The sequence below is a fragment of the Pseudorca crassidens genome, chromosome 4 (genome assembly GCF_039906515.1).
Source record: "Pseudorca crassidens isolate mPseCra1 chromosome 4, mPseCra1.hap1, whole genome shotgun sequence".
NCBI lineage: Eukaryota > Metazoa > Chordata > Mammalia > Artiodactyla > Delphinidae > Pseudorca > Pseudorca crassidens.
In genome coordinates, this window is record NC_090299.1 from 30823867 (window position 1) to 30847175 (window position 23309).

Sequence of the window (23309 nt, forward strand, 5' to 3'; positions counted from 1 at the left end):
CTCCTCCCCAGAGCCCCATCTTCTACTACCTACCTATTGCCTCCTCCGTGTTCTTTGAACACACTGAGCATATGCCCACCTCTTGGCCCTGTACTTGCTATTCCCTTGCCTGGAACATTCTTCCTCCTTCTACGTGCATGACTGTCTTGCCTGACCTCTTTCAGGGCTCTATCCAAGAGTCACTTTATCCTAGGCCTTCACTGACCCCCAAGTTAAAATGCCTCCACATCCACTCCCCCCAATCGCTACCCCCTATTTGCTTTAACACTTACCCCCTGACACAACTTTATATTTTACTTGTTTATGTTTTTACTGTCTTTCTCCATTCACTAGACTATGCAGTCCAGGAGGGCATGCATTTTTATTAATTTTGTTCATTACTGTATCCCTAGTGCCTAGAACATTGCCTCGCACTCAATGGGCATTCAAAAAACTGCTAAGTGGATGAATTCATGAATGAACCCAAAAGGATTCACTGAGCAATTACTGTGCCAGCTTCTGTGTATGATAAAAGACATGTAGAGTGAAGAAAGAAGTAACCTGACAATCACAACATTGTTGGTAAATTCTGGGAAAGAAGTGCTGTCATAGGGGTGCTTTGGAAAACAAAAGAAGGTGACCTAGCCCCAAGGGTGGAGGCACTGAGCCCTGAATTATGGAATGAGCGGAAGAGACAGGACCAGAGAGAAGAAGCCCATTAAAGGACCAGACAACCAGAGGTGCAGAGGTGTAGAGATGAGGAAGCATGGCTTATGTGGCAAACTACAACTGTTACAAAAGCTTGAACTTTTCTCTCAAAATCCATGGAAAGCCATGGAAGGATTTTTCAGCTGAGGCAAGGTAGAAACCTGTAAGCCTTTTAGAAAGCTCCCTCGGGCAGCACTGTGTAGAAAGGGTTGAAGAAGACTGAAAACACAGTGGCTTTTAGATGCGTGTCACAGTAGCTTAGGTGAGAGAGAAGCCGGTTGAATAAGAGCATGGTAATGCAGCTGAAGAAGAGGACAGACTGGAGAATGTTCCTGAGTAAGTATAGTATCTGGTGCACCCGGAGGCGGAGGAATAAACGATCACTCTCAGGCCCGAGTAACGCGCCTTTAGTAAAGGCAATCACCAAATGGGAACTATGGTATTTCTTTAACTTACTTGACTGCCATATTCTACATATTTTCCATAATCTTTAAAAATGGAATCTAGTGGGAGTGGGGAAAACAGGAAAGAAAATCAGTGCCCTGTGTAATTTCCTACCTGTTTAGAACTTTTAAGTTTTCATAGCTCTCCATAGTCTTTTCTGAAAGACCATGAAAATTAGGTGTAAACATTTATCTGCAGATAAGTGAGGTCGTTACTCCACACTTAGAACTTGTCGGGGGCTCATTTGGTTCTTATCTTTTGAATAAGGTTATGTCCATTGTGCGAAATCCTTTAATGAAAAAAGTTAATACATTCTACATCACCCAGAGCCTATACTGAAATGAGTACATTTTAAGGTTTAAATTATAGTTTAACGCTTCTGGAGTTAAACTTAAAGAAATATAGTTTAACATGTGAAGATTCTGTATATTACACAGTTTCCAATCTTGAGACATATACAAAGAAATGATTACAGAAAATAAAAGAGACCAGATTATTCTCATCTTAATTGGTCGTCTGCAAAGTATATGCAAATATAAAAGTGCCCGCCAAGAAAATACCTAAGAAAGGAGCAATTCATTGATTGATAAAAATGGACTAAAAAGATTGACTCTTTGGTTTGGAAGACTATTTGATTCAAACTTTTTAAGACATGGGGATAACAATAATGGAATTATTTTAGAAATCTTAGAATACTAGAACAACTAGTTTTAATTTTAGGAATAATAAGATACACTAGCTTGACAAGTGAATAATGAATATATGACATTCTTCATCCAAGTCATTATTCAGGCTGAGAATATAAGTAAGTTTAAGAAAGATTAGATAAGTCAGTCAGTGGTTCTATGACATTTACCCATTCCTTTATAAATTTGTATTTGTACTAGAAACTACAAAAGTACTCAAATGTAGACATCTTAACCAACTGGTAGTAGCATACCCTAACTTCAAAATCAATTTTTGATCAGTGAAGCTTTCATTTGTAAGCTTAAATTTATGACCACAATGTCACAGATATATAATGGGATTATTAATCAGAGAATGCTCAAAAAATATATACATGAGCAAAATATTGATCAAAATAGCTATTTGTGTGTGTGTGTACTTACTCGAATGTATGTCTGTGCCTTATATTCAACATTGCTTTTTCCCAGTTCCTCTCTAAAACAATGACACTATCTTTGGCTTGTTACCATGTTTCCTGCCAGCGAGATCAAAGGAGTATATGCACATTTTTGGTAGCTGAGGATATATCCTTGGCAACATAGTTATGAAAATTTATAAGATATGTATTCACAATTCAAAATTAATATTGTCTTTAAAACTGCTTTTATTTTTGGAGTTTAGCAAAAATGGCCGTAGTTTTCTAACAGTGAGAAAAATAATATATTTATTTTTTATAGCCATCCTTTGACTTTTATTAACTATTGTGTTAAAATATACAACTAATATAATTTCATAGATTTCAGAGTTGTGAGTAATCTTTCTAAATCTCTGACTTACTGTGATCATGCAGCAAAGACCAGATTAGAAAATACCAGATATGTTCATCTCTAGTTAAAACATTTGGTTTAAAATTTGCTCTTATTTTAATCTGAAATATTCCCTTCCAGGGTTATATATCAATGTAATGAAATGCCCAATTTTAGTGAACAATACTTTTTCAAGTGGCAGTTCGGTTTATAGTGGGAAACAAACCTGTTTGCATTGAACATATACATTCTCAGTCTAAACATTGAATTAATGTACTTTTTGTTATATGATTTCCTCTCTAACATCAACATTTTAAAAAGTGGAATACTCTGGAGACACTAGGAAAAATGGAATCATAGGCAATGATAAAACCCAAGTCTTTTCTTCACTCTCAGATCTCCTATCACTACAGCTTCCAAATTCTGCCTTTACTTAGCATTAACATTCACTTCCCAAACAATTTACCCAAGTAAGGAAATGATTACACATGTTTATGTGCTAAGGGGAAGGAACCGGTGCAGAGTGGGAGGCTCTGGTACAGATGCAGGGATAATTGATTGAGAAAGAGCCCTGAGGGCGAAGGCAAGGATGGATTCCAGAGTCTACTGGATGCATTTGCCCAGTGGGAGGAGAGCATCTTCCTCCTCTGATATAGTAAGGAGGGCCACATGGGTTTGAGTTGATGAGAGACATGATGTTGGGGGAATTTATGCCTGACAGCCTCTGTGTTCTCTGCAAAATCTAAGACGGGGAGAATTTTAAATTGAAGGAGTGAGATAAGCGGAGAAAAGGTCAGACCACACAGATAGATGAGATAACAAGCTCATTAAGAAGGTTGAGTAAATTGAAAAGGAATATATATGGCAAAATCTTAACAATTGTTACATATAAGTGATGGATACATGGGTGTACATTATATTACTCTCCCTACTCTTTATTATGTTTTAAATTTTTTGTAATAAAAAGGGAAAAAGAAAAGAATTCACTTTCTTGCAGTTCCTAGGCTTGTAGGCCAGTATTAATTTTTTCATATGTCTAACATTCGATGTCCTTGCCTTCAGTGTCACTGAGTCAATAAAACTACATCCTACATTTTAAAAAAGGAATCTATAAAGGTGATATTGCACAGTGCACTTTCAGTAACCTAAAGCTGATTATATGAGGAAATTGTTAGTCTTCCTGTGAGGATTACAAAATAATTTATGAGGAACAGATTCTCTGAATGTTCCTAAACGTTGTGTATTTTTAATTAAAAAATTATGCATGACCAATTCTTCCTCTGATTACTCTAGTCCTTTTTTTATGTTATAGTCTGAATGTAAGATGCTGATTAACTGAAATGTCACACATTAAAAATAAGCTAGCCATTAGTTTAATGTAATGGAATAAAGAGCTTTTTACATGGAATGATAGAGTACCTATAACTTTGTTAAAATATACTGAAATTAAAAGTATTTTTGAAAGAATTGGAAGAAAAGTGCTTAATATTTTTATTTAAAAAGAGACATCAAAAGTCAGAATTACAGCTCTCTTTGTGCTCTTTTCTACCCTCCCCAAAGCATGCCTCACTCTAAATAAAGCCAACAGAATTCCAACACTGACTTTGTGGTCAAAAAATTGCTAAATCTCAGAACTGCCACATTTCCATTTTATATGTAAATATTCCCATTCGTCTTCCTAAATATATTTCTTCTCCTCTCCTCCCCTGCCCCAGTGTCACAGTTTATGCAACAGCTGACAGCATCTTTTGTTCCCTTTTCTGGTGCACACTACATGCCACAACTGACCTTGGCATCGCCTAGTTTGTAAACAAGTTTTTGGGCAGGTCAGTTGGCCACATTTCATAAGAGGAAGAATAGAGCAAAACATGTTTCTTTGTAATGCCATTCAATGATTTCCTTTGCAAATCTGCTTCCTGAAGTTTTGCAGATGCAGAAGTCATAGAACGTGTCAGTGTGCTGAGAACTGTGTTGTATTTTAAGTGCTTCTAGTAGCAACATCTCCAGCCTTCTATATGAGACTGATGTGATAGATTTGCAGGTATCTGAAGAAACAGATGCGCTGGAATGGCAAAGATTCTTTCTGTTTCGTTTTAGTTGAAATATAGTTGATTTACAATGTTGTGACCCTTTTTTTTAAAGGAAAAAATCAGAATCCTACTGCATATGCTTAATGTTCTTCAAAAGAGAACAAGAGAGAAGAAAAGACCCATTGTGCACTTCCAACCGAAAATTTTCATTTTCCTTGATGTACAAAACATCACCATATTTCAGCATGACAAATATCAATAGAACCTTACAGAATAGGACAGTTTTAATCAGTCATTTAAGTTTAAATGGTTGCAATATTATGTTTATTGAATTGTTTTTCTTTTCCTAGGGTCCTCTGGGGTCTCCAGGACAAAAGGTAGAGTATAAATAATACTGTGAAGGTAATTATACTCCCATCGCCTAATGGCTAGTCAGAGAAGTGAATGGAATTAGCTACTGTAAGTCATGCCAAAGCAGTCTGGTTTGTGCATTCTGCTTTCTAAAAATACAGTCATGTAATGTTAGCCATTCGATTTCTAATCGACTCCATTATAGAAAAGTCAATAAATCCAGAGCAGACTCTTTTTAAGCTGTTTGCCAAACTTGTAGGTTATTGAGGTTTTAATTCAAATCCTTGTAAAACATCATGAGAAAACTTAGACTGTGAAGGGTCATAAGGCATTGCAAATTAACTGCATGGTCTTGCACAAATATGTGATTGTTAAATGACTGTTAGACCAGAACAAAGGATATTCTTGTTGCTTGGTGGCTATATTTAAGTGGTCCACTAGTGTCTTCCTTTGCTGAGGTAGCCCAAAAACTGGCTTCCTGACTGTCATTTCAATGTTATCCAGAGCTGTCAGAATTGACCCTTTACGTTCTGATGGAGAAAGTCTAGCACTTCTAAAATTACATCAATACATCAGTAGCAGGTAGACGGCCCTTTGCCAATAAAATATCACTAAGTCCCCATTCCCCATCACACCTCCCACCCCATAAAGATGACAAAAAAGGATATTTAACCTGCAGAAAACTAAAGAAAATAATTGTATTACAACAGGTGGAAAAGTGATTATTCTTTATCTTTGGAATCCATCAAAGTTAGAGATGTTTTATCCCCCAAGCTTGGGCATGTGGCATCTGTTGAAACATAATCCCACAAACCAAGTAAAAGCCAATGCGTTGTGAGACAACTTGTGTATAGGAACAATTTGTCCTTAGCAATAATGTCTCTATTAAGTATGGTGTGAAATTGTAAAGCTACCCTAATCCACATGCGACCAGGATGAAATTACTGCCTCAGGCTTCGGGAAGTCCTTTAATGAGCCACTCAAAATAATCACGAAGAAAGCACTAAGGAACTTGCTATCTCAATTTGTTTTGCATGTAATGACTATATTTTTAATAAACTTTATTTTTTAGAGCAGTTTTAGATTTATAATTACTATTTTAATTTTTTTCCATTATTCTTAAAGAAATTTAATATTATATAGCTACTAAGAAAAATCTGTTTTTCTAGTGCTAAACAAAAAATAAGCACATCCTATTTAAAAATGGTTTCTACAGAGCCTCAAAGGAAGGTGTGTGAAGGGAAATCACTATTTGAAAACATTTGTTAATGTTTCTTTATCCAGTTAAATGTCAGATTTTCTCAGGTAGTAATTAGCTTTCTGATTCCTAGTTCAACTACCTATGTCCAATCATTGTAATCACCCCAGTGCATGTGTGCACACTTCCAAGTGTGTGTGCACATACACACACACACACACACACACACACACACACACTTAGGATAATATTTTATGTGTAGAAGTTGTGTTGTTCCTAGCTGGTGTTTACCATTTGCAACATCCTTTCTAGTCTACTTTGAAAGATGTATTCACACTCATGTGGTTTAAACACACTCCCTGAGAGTCTCAGGGAAATGCTTTCAAATACAACAAATTTGAGTTTACAACATGGGTCCCTTATTTGTCTAACTGTGGAGCAAGTGGGTGTTATTTTAATTACCTTTCATTTTATGTTATTTAATTTCATGAAATTCAGGAGTTACTGCTACTGCTAGGCTTTTTCCAGATGAAACTAAGCATATTTAATTCTTTTTTAAAAAATATTTATTTATTTGGTTGCGCTAGGTCTTAGCTGCAGCAGGTGGGCTCCTTAGTTGTGGCTCCAGGGCTCCTTGGTTGTGAAAGGCAGGCTCCTTAGTTGCAGCATGCAAACTCATAGTTGCAGCATGCATATGGGATCTAGTTCCCTGACCTGGGATCAAAGCCGGTCTCCCTGCATTGGAAGCGCAGAGTCTTATCCACTGCGCCACCAGTGAAGCCCCGGGCAAGTTTAATTCTTTTGTGTGTGTGTGTGCGTGTGCGTGTGTGTGTGTGTGTTTACATATTTATTTATTTATTTATAACATCTTTATTGACGTATAATTGCTTTACAATGGTGTGTTAGTTTATGCTGTATAGCAAAGTGAATCAGCTATATGCATACTTATATCCCCATATCCCCTCCCTCTTGTGTCTCCCTCCCTCCCACCCTCCCTATCCCACCCCTCTAGGTGGTCACAAAGCACCGAGCTGATCTCCCTGTGCTATGCAGCTGCTTCCCACTAGCTATCTATTTTACATTTGGTAGTGTATATATGTCCATGCCATGTTTATTAAAAGCACCCAAATTTAGAGCTATGTGGCCTTCTGATAGCTCTAAAACTCAATTTATGATGTGAATTTCTTTAAAATCTTATTAGCATTAAGTAGATATTTACAAACGTGGTTAAATTTAACTTAATGGTTTTTGGAAAAGCTTGATGAATCTGTTTACATTATTGTATATTTGAACACAGTAGATAAGATCTGAAAAACAGCCTCCCAGACATGTTTTTATCAAGGTAAAGTTATGGCTGACATATCTAATACAATATAAATTTAGAATTGAAATACTTTGTGATTATGATATCGATTTATTTCAATCATGTGTCTCCTTAGGGTTCTGTTGGAGCACCCGGAATTCCAGGGATGAATGGGCAAAAGGTGAGTTCTATAGAATATACTACTTTTGATCATTTGGGGAGGATTAAAATCACAAAGTTTTTCTAGTCAGTAATGTTGGTCATAAGTTTATGTGCTCATAAAAAGATTACATATACTTTTGAAATATAGGAATATTATGGGGCAAATGATCAAATTAGTTTAATTTTTAAACTAGTGCACTAAATAGCCAGAAACTCTTTTATTTTTATTTTATTTTATTTTGATATGTATGAGACACAACTCTATGTTTCTCATAAATATATTTGGAGTACAAAACATGCTGTGTTTAACATTAATTGTGATAAAATGCACTCTGGTTTATTCTTGTTATAGCAGGCTAATAGACATTATTTCTTTCATTAACAAAAGTTATTCCTACAGAGGGACCCTATTGGAATCTTGTGAATTCAGAAGCAAGCTGTTTTTACTGTTAAGCAAAATTAGGAGTTAGCCTTGCTAAGCTCTTTATTGTACTGTTAATAATGAAGGGGAAAAATGTAAGGAAAAAGGAACCCACAGCTCTACATAGACATATCTATGTGCCTGTGTACATTTATTCCTGCAACATACTTGCAGCTGGACAAAGCATCTAGCTGTATCCCACAGGTGGACCTGATATCCTGTGCTCCTCAACACTGCTGAGTTTCTCTTCAATCTGGAACCTCTACAGAGACCAGGAAAGCCATTGTGGTGGCTACCAAAGCCGCTATCTGGGCCCATCTACCAGGAGCCAAAGAGCTGAGCTAGGGACTTTCCTGTCTCCCTCAGAGCTTTGGGACTGGCCCTTTGAAATCCTGGGACTCATCAGCTTGTCTTCCCAGAGGACTTTAAATCCATGCACTCTGAATTGAGTTCTGAAATCATAAGGAGCCCAACCCTTACAGACTTCCTTGTGACCTCTCCCATGTTGTCCGCATTTTCTTCTCCAATGAGACATAAACAATAACAATTTAAAACCTACTGAGTGGCTAAGAACATGGGTCTGCCACTTAGAGACTGTGTGAATTTTGGCAAAGTCCTTGAATTCTCTGGCCTCAGTTTCCTCATTTGTAAAAGGGAGACAGTAGCAATTCCTACCTAATAAGGTAAATGTGAGGCTTAATGAGGAAATAGACATAAAGCCCTTATGACCATGTTTGATATTACTATTAAACATCTCCTTCATCTCATTTTAGTGAAATTCTGGAAATTTGATTGACCTACGTTTTTGGTTTTTTTAATTTTTATTTATTTTTGGCTGCATTGGGTCTTCGTTGCTGCCCGCAGGCTTTCTCTAGTTGCGGCGAGCGGCGGCTACTCTTTGTTGCGGTGCGAGGGCTTCTCATTGCGGTGACTTCTCTTGTGGTGGAGCACAGGTTCTAGGCGCGCAGGCTCAGTAGTTGTGGCTCGCGGGCTCTAGAGCACAGGCTTAGTAGTTGTGGCACACAGGCTTTGTTGTTCTGCAGCATGTGGGATCTTCCTAGACCAGGGCTCGAACCCTGTGTCCCCTGCATTGGCAGGTGGATTCTTAACCACTGCGCCACCAGGGAAGTCCCTTGACCTATGTTTTAAGAGACTCTCTTTTTCCAGAATTTCTCGATTCCCAAGTGAAATTAGTGCTGTCAACCAAATCTTATGGTAGCCTGTGGTCCCCAAATCAAATATGGGCTCTCATCAGTAGTTAAATGCCCATGTCACAGCCTTATTTTCCACTTGGTAAAATGTATATCCATTTGCTTCACAAATCCTGGTAAAGACAGAAGATTAACTTTCTATTTAGAATATTGCAGCTTACAGAGGGAAACATAAGCAAAAATTTGAAAGTGTATTCATTCTATGAAGAATTTGAAAATTGTGTAACTCAAGATAATATTTAGAAAGGACAAAATATGCATATAACATAAATGCTGTTTTTAACATTTGGTGAAAAACAAAACTTGTATGCCTAAGGTTAATGTTTTGCTTTCTCTTTGTTTCTTTTCTTTTTCCAACTTTGAGACAATCGTGAAAATTCATAGAAACCTTTAGCCTGAAACAAAACAACTTTAAAACTGTCACATATATGCTTATGAAGACTGCATATTCTTTATTTTTGCAAAGGAAATATGCAATTTCCTTAGCAAGAGAAAGGAATGTGACATTTTCTTGTCCTACTCACCAAGTTTAACTTATATTTCAAGGAAATACACAGTTAATATTTGCAGTTTTATGTCTTGTTATACATCTTTATAGCATTTTTAAAGTGTTTTCTGTAAAACCTAGGGAAGCTAAATGATTTCATACTTTTATGAAGGTATCAGCAAAGTGTAGTTCAAGATTTTTTTTCCTACTCCATAGAACTTAACTAAAACTTTGTGTTAATCCTAGCCATTATCTAACATTTGTAATACTTGTTACATCATCTTTAGGAAAATAAGGTGCAAAAACATGAGTCCACTGAAAAAGCAGATCATTTAGACAGTAAAAACAAAGTTGAAAGTGGAGTAATAATTCTATACTTAAAGCTATGAAATGTATCTTGGTTCTCTAGAATTTATTTTCCAGAAAGAGAGCTTACAATGACATTAATCATTTTTTAAAGCACCTCGATGTCCTTAAACTGTCTTAAGAAAAAAAATTTTTTGCACATCACAATTTCACTTTTTCCAAAGAAGTACTTTTGATGCTTAGAAGATCATTTTCAAGTAATGGTTAAGGATCAATATGATTTCTAAACCATCAGGAACATGGCACATAACAACTAGAAAATCAAAAGATTTCTCTCTTGTAAAAACAAAGAAACTGGTTTAAGCAAATATTTTGTTAGTCTACCCCTAAAATATTTCCCATCCATTCAGATTGACAAAATTGGTGATTGACTTTGGCCAATAACTTGATGATGACATTTTGTTTTACATTATTTTTCTTTAAATTTTGGTCAACTTGATTGCTAATCTGAATATTTCTTATTTGTGTAATGGTCCTCCAGTTCTTCAGATCGTACTGGGAAAAAAGACTCACATAAGCAGTAACGTGGCATTCAACTCCAATCTAGCCCCTTCTGGCATCACAATCTATCAAGAGCTACTAAGCACCCTTCTCTGAAAAGTGGGAGGTGGTGTGGTATGTGGTCCTTGCAGTCCGAGAGAGAAGGCTTCAAGTCCTTGTCCTTCTTTGGGCAGGTTACTTAAATGTTTCTAAGGCTCCAGTGTAACATATTAATATAGACTTTGCAGTATTAACTAGATAATGTATCTAAGTGAACATAATGTAGGAGAGGCTCAATAAATATTATCAAGTATCTGTAGTAGTATCACACTTCAAGAATTTCAACAAATGAGCCCTAGGCTTACCCTCAAGAAGGAAGTGAAGCCAGTTGAATTTATGATGGGAAGAAAATGAAGATGCAAAGTCACACATGAAGATAAAATATTTCTGTCTCCCCTGACTCTTTCTCCATTGATGCACCCCATTCCCAGTAGTTGGAATACAAATACTATAGATAAGGGAAAGAGAAAGAGGAAGACACATCTCACATTATTTCGAAAGCTCAGTCACCGGTGTGAGGTCGTGTAGGAGCGCTGACCTGGAGTTGAGATAGTCTGTGCTCTTCCACTTTGAAAGTTCCTCTTCCTCTCTAGGCTCCAGGCGGCTCCATTTGCAGAATGAGAGAAGGGGCTGTACTAATTTATTTCTAAGTCTCTAAGAGATCATGTGCATCCACAAAAAGTCACCCAAGTCTCTTTTCCAATTCAACCAGCTTCTAGCATCGTCTGTCTCCAGTTCTGAAAGCAGTTTTTTCCATAATTTGGACTTCCTCCCAATAGCCAAAGCAGTTAGGGTAAATGTAATGCTAGGTCTCACCTAAAAAAGTAAACTGTTGCCTTCTTTGCTTCTGGCTAATTGCACTGGGCACAAAAATTTCTGTAATTCTCATGAACAGACCTTGTTGGTTCGGAGATATTATAAACATTTTATTTGTGCCCCTTCATTCATTCTCTCTCTCTCTCTCTCTCTCTCTCTCTTTCTCTCTCACACACACACACACACACACATGCATATATGAAGAGATGTATATCTGAATATTTGTCAATTAAACCCTACTTAGATACTGGAGAAGTGGGCTTTAAAATTTTTTTGTGGTAGAAGCATTTTTTTAGACTAAAGAACCTTTGACAAAATAAATTGCTGTCTGTAATTTTCTCTATATTTTCTCTATATATTTATATATGTATTATGTATATAATTTGTGTTTGTATATATATTTATATATTATATATATTTAAATATATATAGGTATATCTATATATCTATATATCAACTCTTAATAGGTGTTATTAGAACACTGCTTTTTTCCTACTCTTTTCACATTTTCACTTTAATTGGCATACATAAGAATAAATCATCATTATGACAATATATTTGAATAGCAAGCGGTGCCCAGCACTGTGCAAATGCCATAGGAGAAAAGATCTGGGGGTAATGATAGGGCACATTAAAGGTCTACTTTGTGCAGCTCTCACATCCTTGTCTCTGTTACCATAAAATTAATGTTAAAGAGTTTCAGGATTAAAAGCAAATTATTTTGTCTAAGCAAGCTAGAATTTTTCTGAGGATCCAGAGTCATAGTTTTGCTTCCAAAGCAAAAGATAAATATCACATGATCTTGTTTCATGTATTTTTCAAATACTTTCTATAGTTTATTATATTTAAAACTTCAAAATACAATATAAATAAAATATTGATATTAGTGTATCATCTTGAATCTATCCCAGATAGCTGTATGATTTTTAACTAACATTAAAATTTAATTAGTTTATAGTTATGGTATTAAGAGTTCCTTTTCATCTCTTATCCATGAGTCTCACAGTTCTCCACTGACATTAATCCTCACAGCATACTTCTAATGGCATTTTTATTGTAAGTATATATAGAGAACAGATAAATGGAAGCTCTCAGACTTCCAAAGGTCAAACTGTTGATTCAAGTCTATACAGTGAGCTATATACAATGAACTCAATATTTTTTATCCCTTATTCACTTTCTGTAACCACTAAATGAACTCTTTTCTTTTGCTACCTTTGACTTTATCATTAAAATGTCTGAATTAAATTCCTGAAGTATTTAAGTATGTTGTAGTTCTGATTATATCCTGACTAGGTAGCATAAATTTACCCAGTGATCTATTACCCAATATATTTATAACTTTCCAATTTTAGACTTTAAGAAAAGATATAGCGAGTAAATGAAGTGATTGATGTTTGATTCCAGATTAATTAATAGTTTAGGGAAATTGTCTTACAGCAATTTAATACTTTGCAGATTAAAGTTGAGAGTTAAATTATTTTTATTAATTTTTCTGCCTTTTGAAGTTAGTGACTATGTGCATTAGAATTCTAAGAATACATGACTGTGTTTTCTCTGGTAACTATGATAATAGGATGCTTTCTATCTTCTTGAAGAAACATCATCACTTTCCTATTACAGGATATTTCTCTTTTTTCCAGTTTTATTGAAATATAATTGGCATATATCACTGTATGATTTTTAGGTATATAGCATAAAGGTTTGACTTACACATATAGTGATATGACTACCACAATAAGTTTAGTTAACATTCACCATCTCATATAGATAACAATAAAAAGAAATGGAAGAAAAAAGTTTCTCCTTATAATGAGAACTCTTAGGATTACTCTCTTAACTTTCATATACATCATATAACAATGGTAACTATAGTTATCATGTTGTACATTACATCTTTAGCATCTTATAATCCGAAGTTTGTACCTTTGGGGAAGGTCACCTTCCTGAAGTGGTCACCTTCTGTCAATTCCTACTCTACCCAAAACCTCCAAGCCCCAACCTCTGGGAACTACAAATCTGATCTTTTTCTGTGAGTTTGTTTTTTTGTTGTTTGTGTTTGTTTGTTTTTTTAGATTCCACATAGAGTTGAGATCATAAAGTATTTTTGTCTTTCTCTGTCTGACTTATTTCACTTAACATAATGCCCTAAAGGTCCATCCATGTTGTCACAAATGGCAGTATTTCCTCATTTATTATGGCTGAACAATATTCCATTGTGTATGTATATACACCATAACTTCTTTATCCATTCATCTGTGGATGGACACTAGGGTTGTTTCCATGTTTTGGCTATTGTAAGTAATGTTGCTGTGAACATGGGGTGCAGGTATCTTTTTAATTTAGTGTTTTCATTTCCTTTGTATATATTCCCTGCAGTGAAATTGCTGAATCATGTGGTAGTTCTGTTTTTAATTCTTTGAGGATCCTCCATACTGTTTTCCATAGTGGATGCACCAATTTACAGTCCCACCAACAGTGCACAAGTGTTCTCTTTTCTCCACATCCTCATGAGCTTTTGTTATCTCGTGTCTTTTTTGAAGATGGCCATTCTGACAGGTGTGATGCGATATCTCATTGTGGTTTTGATTTGCATTTCCCTGATGATTGGTGATGTTGAGCATCTTTTCATGTGCCTGTTGGCAATTCGTATACAGGATCTTTCATATAGTAAAATCACATCATCCTTGAGTTCTATACATATATTCTCGGGCATTTTTTTATACGAGCTTACTCTTAAAGGGACTTTTCACTCAATTTTACTTGTTAAGTGAAACAAAAGCTATTTCTATTCTTTATATAATTAATTTTAAGTTCTTTTACAAGGGCATAAAAAGTTGGTTGAAAGAAGTACTGTAATGCTGGCTTCAAATAAAGCAATTATAGTAATTTAAAAAAAAAAAAAAAACACTTTCCCCCGACTTCATTTAGGCGTGTTACTATAAAAGTTAATACTAGTTATCATTCTGCTAAAGGGTAATATTGGGAGAGGGAAGACTAAATAGTTGAGGAAATGGTATTGGTGGGGGAAGGGGTGTGAGAGGAAGGAAAGCTGATCACAGACTTGCAAAACAAAGCAACAACAAGGGAAATGTGTTTGAATGAATTATGACATCATCAAGTCCACTTATTTTCCATTTTAGTTGAAAAGACACTATATTTTATAGATGAGATCACCAAAATATTATTTACCAGATCTGATTAAACTGCATATATAATCTGGTGATTTTTTTAAAAAACTTACCTTAAACGTTTTCATTGATTTATTTACCAATTCCTTCAATCTTCCATTCAACAAATCTTTTTCAGCCTTTACTACTAAGTACAAGGCACCGTCTGAGCACGGACATTAATGCTGTCTCTGCCTCGTGGAATTTCAGCCTATGGTGAATAAGGACATTATATGAAGTTATACTAAAGATCTGTTAAATGACAATGCTGTTAAGTACTACAGCGGAGGAGCACAGGACAGCCTGGCTTGGTGCAAAAGGGTCAAGTAGTGCTTCCCTGAATAGGCGACTTTAGGTGCAACTCAAACAGTGAACAGCAGTTGGTAAAGGGAAGAGAAAATATCACTACGTTGCAGTACTTACAGTTCAAGTTAGACAACCTTGGTCTTAGAATTTTGTTCCTAAAACACCATATTATTAACCACTTTAGGGTTTTTGTATTCACCTTGGACTACTTTTTTTCCAAGTTTCTTACCACTAAAATAGTAAGTCAGTATAAATCACAGAGCCTGTTCTTGTATCATTAGATCTGATCTCTGAATGACATTCTTGATTTTGAAATTTGCATTAAAAATAAGGCTGCAATGAAATAACTTATTGTGACAATCATAACAGCTTAACATTTACCCAATTCCATCTCTTTGATACTAGGCCACATTGCCAAGGGCATAGGAACCATTACCCAATTATGAAACAGCATCAGTGGGGTTAATTTAGGAGAAATTGAATTTCTTTCAGGATCTTCTTCTCTGTCTTCTCTGCCCAATGCAGAGAATAGAAGAATGCAGTATGTAATACTAACATGTATTTAGCATTTACTAACTGCCGGGCACTGTCCTAAGTTTACCTCACTTATTCCTCACAGCAATTCTATGAAGTGAATACTATTATTATCTCCATTTTATTAATGAGGAAACCAAGGCGCAGAAAGGATATCTTTCCCAGGGTCACTGAGGTGTTTGTGGTAGAGTTCAACTTCAAAGCCAGTTTGTTGGCTCCAGCTGTTAAGGGTGTGGATTTTAAATTCAGAAAATTCCATCTTTGCTGTTCAGTATATGTATGATCTTGGACAAGTTACTTTCCTCCTCTGAGCTTTAGTTTCTTCATTTGTCAAATGAAGATTGTCATGTTCACCTCAAAGTTTGTGTTTTTTTGTTTGTTTTTTCATCTCAAAATTTAATCGGACAAAATGAAGGAAGTATAGAATGTTAACTGTTTATTTTAAAACATTATTAAATAAGAGCAGACTATTTTCCACTTTGAATTGGGGGCATTAAGAACTCCATGACTCAGAAACCTCCTGGGTGTATAAGTGAATGTTAGTAAGAACTATTATCTCTTTCTACTACTTTTCACTGATCTTTAGAGTTTTTTCCGTTAAGACATAACCACTTACCATTTCTATGAATAATTAGGCACATCTCTTCCAAGTGAAAAGAATAATTTATCATTCAGACTATACATAGATTTATTATTAGGAACTATACTTTAGGAAAGAAGAAATTACCTGGGTTTTTAAACTTTAAAAAAGGGCATATTATCAAGGGCACGTTATGTTCCAAGTCATAGAATACTTAACAGGACTAGTTTTTAAAATAAAGGTATTTATTGGTCATGTAACTTGAAGGTCCAGCACTCATGCAGGCTTCAGCGTTGCTTTGTCCTGGCACCTAAACCTCATCACTAAAAACCCATTTCTTCCATCTTGTCACTCTTTCTTTCACGTTGCTGCCTTCACTCTAATTCCTACTCTCCTCTTGGTTGGAAGGTGGCTGCCAGTCATGCCTAGGGCTTCATTCTTTCCTATCTACATCCAGAGAGTGAATGAGAGTCTTTCCCCAAACATCCAACACCACTTCTGAGTTTCTTTGTCATTGGATATACAGAAGTCCCCGCCTCTTCCTCATTCCTGCACTAGGGGAATATCAGATGCTGATTAGCTGTTGCTACTGCAGTTCCTTTTCTAGCAGCCCTAGTCATGCACAAAGTTGCAATAAACACTAATTATCTAATTTAGAAGAGATTCGTGTAAGACACGAGAGCTGAACAAAGTGTGTTGTATCTGACTTATCCCAGTCCTAACAACCTCTTCCAGGTCACATACCCCCTTCATCCATTTTGATATTTTGTCTTCCTAAAACATGTCATTATTCTTAATCTTTCTTTTCCATAAGAGTACACACAGAGAACAATGTCTCTGATACACGTAAAAGAGACCCCCACCCCACACTGTGACATCATGTTCCCAGGCTGGTTTTTGGTAACTTTTGCACCTTTTATAAGTTATTTAAAAGGGAATACTGCACAGTGTTTCCCTTAGACCCAGGCAGTGTTTCTCTTCACCCTCCTTTGTCCCTCTTATGTTGGGTCCGTCCCCACGGGGTGAAAAGTCCACATGGCCAAGGAGACATGCCCACTCAAAGCCCAGATCCCTGCTTCTAAATCACAGCCCAGGTACCCAGGACTCAAGAATTCCTGCTTCTGTTGTGCTGAGTCTGCTTCTGTTGCCCGTAGTGGCCTCTTCCCCAGGTCCATTTTCCCAAGGGTGAACCACACAGCTGGCGTGTGCGCCTGTACACCTGTGAGGGGCCTAGAGCAGCTATTGGTGGGGAGCTCTGGGCAGAGCTTGCAGGCCGTGGTGTCCACACGCAGCCCCAAAGTCCCTTCTTGATGAATAAGAGAACTGGGGCTGGGAAGAGAAGGGAAGACATTAGCAGGGAGGGTTGAGATGGGGGGTCACCCATGTGTACTTCTCCCTAGACCTTCACATTTTAGGGGTGTGCTCAAGGCAGATCATTCTTCTCCCCTGTAAATTTCATCCAGATAAACTCAACTTAGCTATTTTCTGTGACCCCTAAATTCTTAGCTATCTCTTTGCGTTTGAATTTCTTTGTTCAAATTATATCTTGTACATTTCTGTCTACGTTAGCCGTACAAAAAACGCGAATAAAAGTGTTAACCACAAACTTATTTCTGAAATAGTCCATACTATAGCACTATTGATACAACTATCATGTTTTCTTATTTTAGACATTTGTACTTTTTTTAAAAGCATAATGAAGGTTTGGTTATTAGGTTTAGTTTAGGTATTACTTTAATCAGTTTAGGACCCATTTCAGTAAATTATCTGAAATAGAATATTTTCATTAAGTTTCTGGCTGATAGAAGGGTCTACTTTTCTACTATTATTCATATTACCAAGGTGGACAAAGAGATTTTAACTTTAGGGAGGGACTTTGCTGACTGGATAAACGAGACAAAACTCCCCTACAGGGATGCCGGTTCTTTGGTGCACAACCAACTCAACAGAAAGCTCAAAGAATTTTCTGTTTCTCTTTCACCAAGTAACAAAGCCTCTGCCTCCGGGAAAGAAACAGAAGAAGCATTAGGCATTGAGTACGCAAGTAGGAGCTAAAAACGACTGAATTGCTCCACATAAGAGAGGGTGAAGCTGAATTCCCAGGATGGTTGAGGAAGGAGGGAAGGAAGGAGGAGGGTGAGGTGGAAGGGGGAGAGAGGAGAGGCAGAGAGATGAGGAAAGTCTGAGTGCTCTGTGATGGGACACCTTTCAGGAACCCCAGGTATTCAATCCTGAGCTCCCAAAAGACCTGAGGAGACGCAGACCTACTAGAGAATGGACTTGAGGACACGGGGAGGGGGAAGGGTAAGCTGGGACGAAGTGGGAGAGTGGCATGGACATATATATACACTACCAAACATAAGGTAGACAGCTAGTGGGAAGCAGCCGCATAGCACAGGGAGATCAGCTCGGTGCTTTGTGACCACCTAGAGGGGTGGGATAGGGAGGGTGGGAGGGAGGGAGAGGCAAGAGGGAGGAGATATGGGGACATACGTATATGTATAACTGATTCACTTTTTTATACAGCAGAAACTAACACACCATTGTAAAGCAATTATACTCCAATAAAGATGTTAAAAAAATTTTAATAAATAAATAAATAAAATAAAATGAGTCATGTCAAAAAAAAAAAAGACCTGAGGAGAGTGAATTTCTTGAGGCAACTGGTTTAGAACCAACTGACCCATCTGAATTGGTCTGGGGCAAAACAGAGATGACACATACAGATGTAAGAACTCAAGCAGAGTAGTGGGAAAGCAAATCCTAGACTTCCATAGCTGGTGAAATCGGGACTTGAGGCAAGTTTAATCAGATGTCTGAGGAATCTTTCTTTATGCCACCACTGACATGTTTAGTCCAACAACAACTAATAATAATAATAAAATAAAGTTTAATCCTTTAGATCTGGGAGAGGGTAAGCATTTAAGCTCCCTCCACACACTGCATAGAATAAAAGCTGAGCCCCACAGAAGCTCAAGCAATTAGCTCTGTGTCCCAGGACCAGAAGTAGAAAACGTGGGATTAGACTGGAGGCTTCCTGAAGCAGCTTTCTCATTGTTTGCAAAAATTAAAGACAAAAGAAACATAATAAATATGAATGAGTTCTTTAGACACAAGTTACTCAGATAGAGGAAACACAAGATGGGGAATCGGAAGACCTGGGTTCTAATCTCACATCTGCCTCTTTGCAGCTCTTTGCTTCTGGAAAAGGTACTTCCCCTTTCTGAATGTGTTTCTTCATCTGTTAAGAATGGCTGGCTTGGTTCCTTTCAACTAAAATATTGCCCTTGGGACTTCCCTGGCAGTCCAGTGATTAAGACTCTGCACTTCCACTGCAGGGGGCATGGGTTCAGTCCCTGGTCGGGGAACTAAGATCCTGCGTACCACGCAGTGCAGCCAAAAAAAGAGAAAAAAAAAAAAAAAATATATATATATATGTATATATATATATATATATAGCCCTATTTTGTGAGTGCTTCTGCTTAAGGAGAAGCATTTTGTTAGAATTTTGTTAGAATGAGTTCATGAGGTAAATGATGACACGTGTAAGTTTTCTGGGAAAGTTGAGATGACGTGATAATTTATACAACCAGCATTGCCCCAGCTACTACGTGCCCTTCACTGAGACACATGGGGCGAGGGAAGGAGCAGATGCAAGAGGGGAGATAACCGAATAGATAGAAATATTTCTAATGGCCTGGTCTCTGTACCCACAGGCACAACTGTTGGAGCCTTCAGTCCTCTAGGCGACCACTCTTGCCCTGACAGAGTCCTGGAGGGGCTCAGGGCTTTTCCTTGGCAACAATGAAAGTTCTGCTTATTCCCAGCATCCTGCCCTTTACGGGACTCCTCCCCTCCACTAACTCCCGCTCTTCACTGACCCCAGGCTAGTCCTCTACTTTTCGATTCAGTTTCAGACTGACCTGCGGGAGATGGACATGTCACTGCTGGGTTAACATCTCTCCCATCTTTTTCCTGGGTCCCTGTCTCTTTCCTCACCGCTGTCTTTCGCCATAGTCCAGACAAAGAGCCATCTCTTGCCACCAGATTTATAGGTCTTTTCCAGTTTCCCAGCAGAAAAGTCTTGCTGTCTTCACCTCTTACTAGGCCTGTAAGGGCTTCACATTTTCATATAGGCTTAATGTATTCGCGTCTCCTGTGTTCATCCATTCCTCCAACGTGGATGTACTGAACAATTATTATGTGTTAAGGTACAGTTTCTAGGCAGTGTGGAAAGTTCGTATTCTAGTGGTGGAGAGCGGGTGGGAAATCCGGTCGCCAAGTAAAATACAGAAGGCTCAATCAAATTCGAATTTCAGATAAACAACCCATCATTTTTCATGTGATACGTCCATTCAATGTTTGGGATACACTTAATTAAAAATTATTTGTTGTTTATCCAAAATTAAATTTTAGCTGGGTGTCTTGTATTTTTGTTTGCCAAATCTGGCAATCCTGATGGGGGTGACGGAAGAGGAACCAAAAAATTCTCCCTTAGGTGGAAATTAGTGCAGTGGAGAAAACAAAGTAAGATAATGGGTGGGCATAGGGAGTGGTGGTGTGTGGTGGTGGGTATTCCAGGCAACCCCTGTAATAAGGGGACAGTTGCTCCAAGGCTGAGAAGATGAGAGAGTAAATCCCTGGATATCAGAGGGAAGGTGGTCCATGGGAGAGAAGCCCAAATGCAAAGGCCGTGGGCCAACTCCTGCCTAGCATCTTGAAACAAAGAGTTCAATGTGGCTGGAGTGGCAGAAGGTGAGGTCAGAGAAGCAAGGGCCAGACCTTGCAGGGGCCCTTATTCCGAGTGCGATGGGACAGCCTTGGAGAGAACTGAGTGAAGGAATTATAAGTTGACTTGTTGTTAGGAGAATGTTGGAGGCCGGTGGGTGGCATGGAGGTGGGTTAGGAGGTCCCTAGGGTCAGCCTCTACCCCCCGCACCAACTGTGGCTCCCCGGCCCCTCAGCAGCCTCTGCTCCACAGCAGTCCTCCGCTCTCAACCCCACACACACTACCTTCCTTGCAGAGTCCAGTGGTGGATTTTAACTCCACAATGGCTTCTCCATTCTGATGTCTCGCCATACGTTGACTTGATTGAATACTGATGTGCTCCTTCTCTGCTTTTAAAGGTTTCTGGTTCATCGTGTCTTCTAATAATTATATAATTTTATGGTTTAAACTAATGCTGTTTGATAGAAACATAAAGCAACTCCAAATACAAGTCACATATGTAAATGTGAATTTTCTAGTAACCACATTTTTTAGGTGTTTAAAAAGCAGGTAATACTAATTTTACTAATATGTTTTACTTAACTGAATATATCTAAAACTACCATTTCAATGTCATATAAATTAATATTTTAAGGTTAATAGTATTCACATTATTAATGAGATATTTTACATTTTTTTTTTTACAACTGAGTCTTCAAAATCGTATTTTATGCTTACATCACATCTCAAAAACTAGCCTTATTTCCAGTGCTAGTGGTACCATATTGGACAACACGGGTTTAAACTCTGCTCATTTTCAAGGTTCATCCCATACCACAGTCTTTATGGCAGGGAAACGGGGCGGGGGGCGGTCAGAGAGAAGTGGGACAATTGCCTAGGGAGCAAATGGGATCAAATAATGTGGGATTGAGAACATTTTTCCATTGAAATTCTAAATACATTGGTGCTAGACATCTGTAAACAACAACAACAAATAAATTACCAAATTATGGTTTAGCTAGTATAAAAATCTAATACGGACTACTCTGATTTCATTATGGCTGTGTGGCTTCATTTTTGATGTTTGATTCCAACTTGTCCTTCTACTTTGTGCTATTTAATGCCAGGTTGTACAGTTCTAAATGTATTGAACTATAACATCATCAAAGATTTGCTTCTTGTTGGATGCAGTGATTGACAATCTCCAATATACAAGTGGGTTGTGTTTTAGATTTTACATATATATATATAGAGAGAGAGAGAGAGAGAGAGAGAGACAACATATATAGAAAAAAACTGATGCATTAGTTCAATGGGTCAACCCACACAAACTTATGTAAAAAGGTGGAGCTAAACTGTAATATTATTAGAGTAAACTGGATCTCCCTTAAATCAAATTTCTTAAACTAGGGGTGTGTACCCCTGGGAGTTCATGGAAGTGGGCTGGAGTACAAAAAGACAAAGGATTTATTTAGAGCATTAATAACACTTGAGGTTTGGGGCAAGGATTTTTGTTTTATAGTTTTGTGTGGTAAAATGCTACATTTCTAGAAATTTCAAAGTAAAATATGTTGGTCATTTTCTACCTCCTACCTTCATCCAAGTTTCTATTCATCCTCACTGGCATTAGGGGACTAGGGTGGAAGATTAAACTAAACTGAACTAGAGAGAGAGAAAATAAATATGAATGGAGAGCAGAAACTCCATTTTCCTGACTCTTCCCCAGATAGTTCTAACCGGAAGTCCCTGTGGGCACCTCACTGCCTTCAGAGAATCTTCCTCTACCAAGGGTCATCTACCCAATAGCTACCAAAGCCTCTGAGGCTCTGAAGCCTCGTACAGGGTCACCCGACTCCCCGCCAGGACTACCTGCAGGAGAGAAATGACTGGCAGCTAGTCCTGCTCACCACTTAGGCCACTGAGATCCTTCTATGCGCTGTCACTGTCAGGGAGAAAGGCCCAGTCCACCCAATGCTTTAGAGAGGCATCAGTGACCAATGCTGCCCGTTTTTAGTCTTTATTTTATTACACACAGGCACCAACCCCACCAGCTCCAGTGGTAGGAGAACAGCCTTAAGACTGATACCATGTTATGTTCAATATCATTCATTTCATCTGCTGCTGTTTCATGTTCCTTGTACAGTAGTCCCCAGCCCCATCCGCAGGGAATACGTTCTAAGACCCCCAGTAGATGCCTGAAACCGAGGAGGGTACTAAGCCCTATATATACTATGCTTTTTCCTATATGTACGTACTTATGATGAAGTTTAATTTAGAAATTAGGGACAGTAAGAGAATGTCTGAATTGCCCATAGTTGGGGCCATTATTAAATAAAATAAGAATTACATAAACACAAGCACTATGATACCACGACAGTCGATCAGATAACTTAGTGGCTACTAAAGGACTAACGGGCAGGATACGCTGGACAAAGGGCTGATTCACGTCCTGGGTGGGATGCAGCAGAATGCACCGGATTTCATCACGCTACTTAAAACAGCACACAGTGTAGAACTTATGAA

General features: G+C 37.7%; 1 protein-coding gene across 1 annotated transcript in view; it reads left to right on the forward strand.

Moving 5' to 3' along the window:
- Positions 1-23309, forward strand: part of COL25A1 (collagen type XXV alpha 1 chain) — a 461350-nt gene that overhangs the window by 351769 nt on the left and 86272 nt on the right. The window contains exons 11-12 of the mRNA XM_067735362.1: positions 4984-5010; positions 7622-7666. Coding sequence (XP_067591463.1) covers positions 4984-5010; positions 7622-7666 — 72 coding nt within the window. The remainder of the gene's footprint in view (positions 1-4983; positions 5011-7621; positions 7667-23309) is intronic.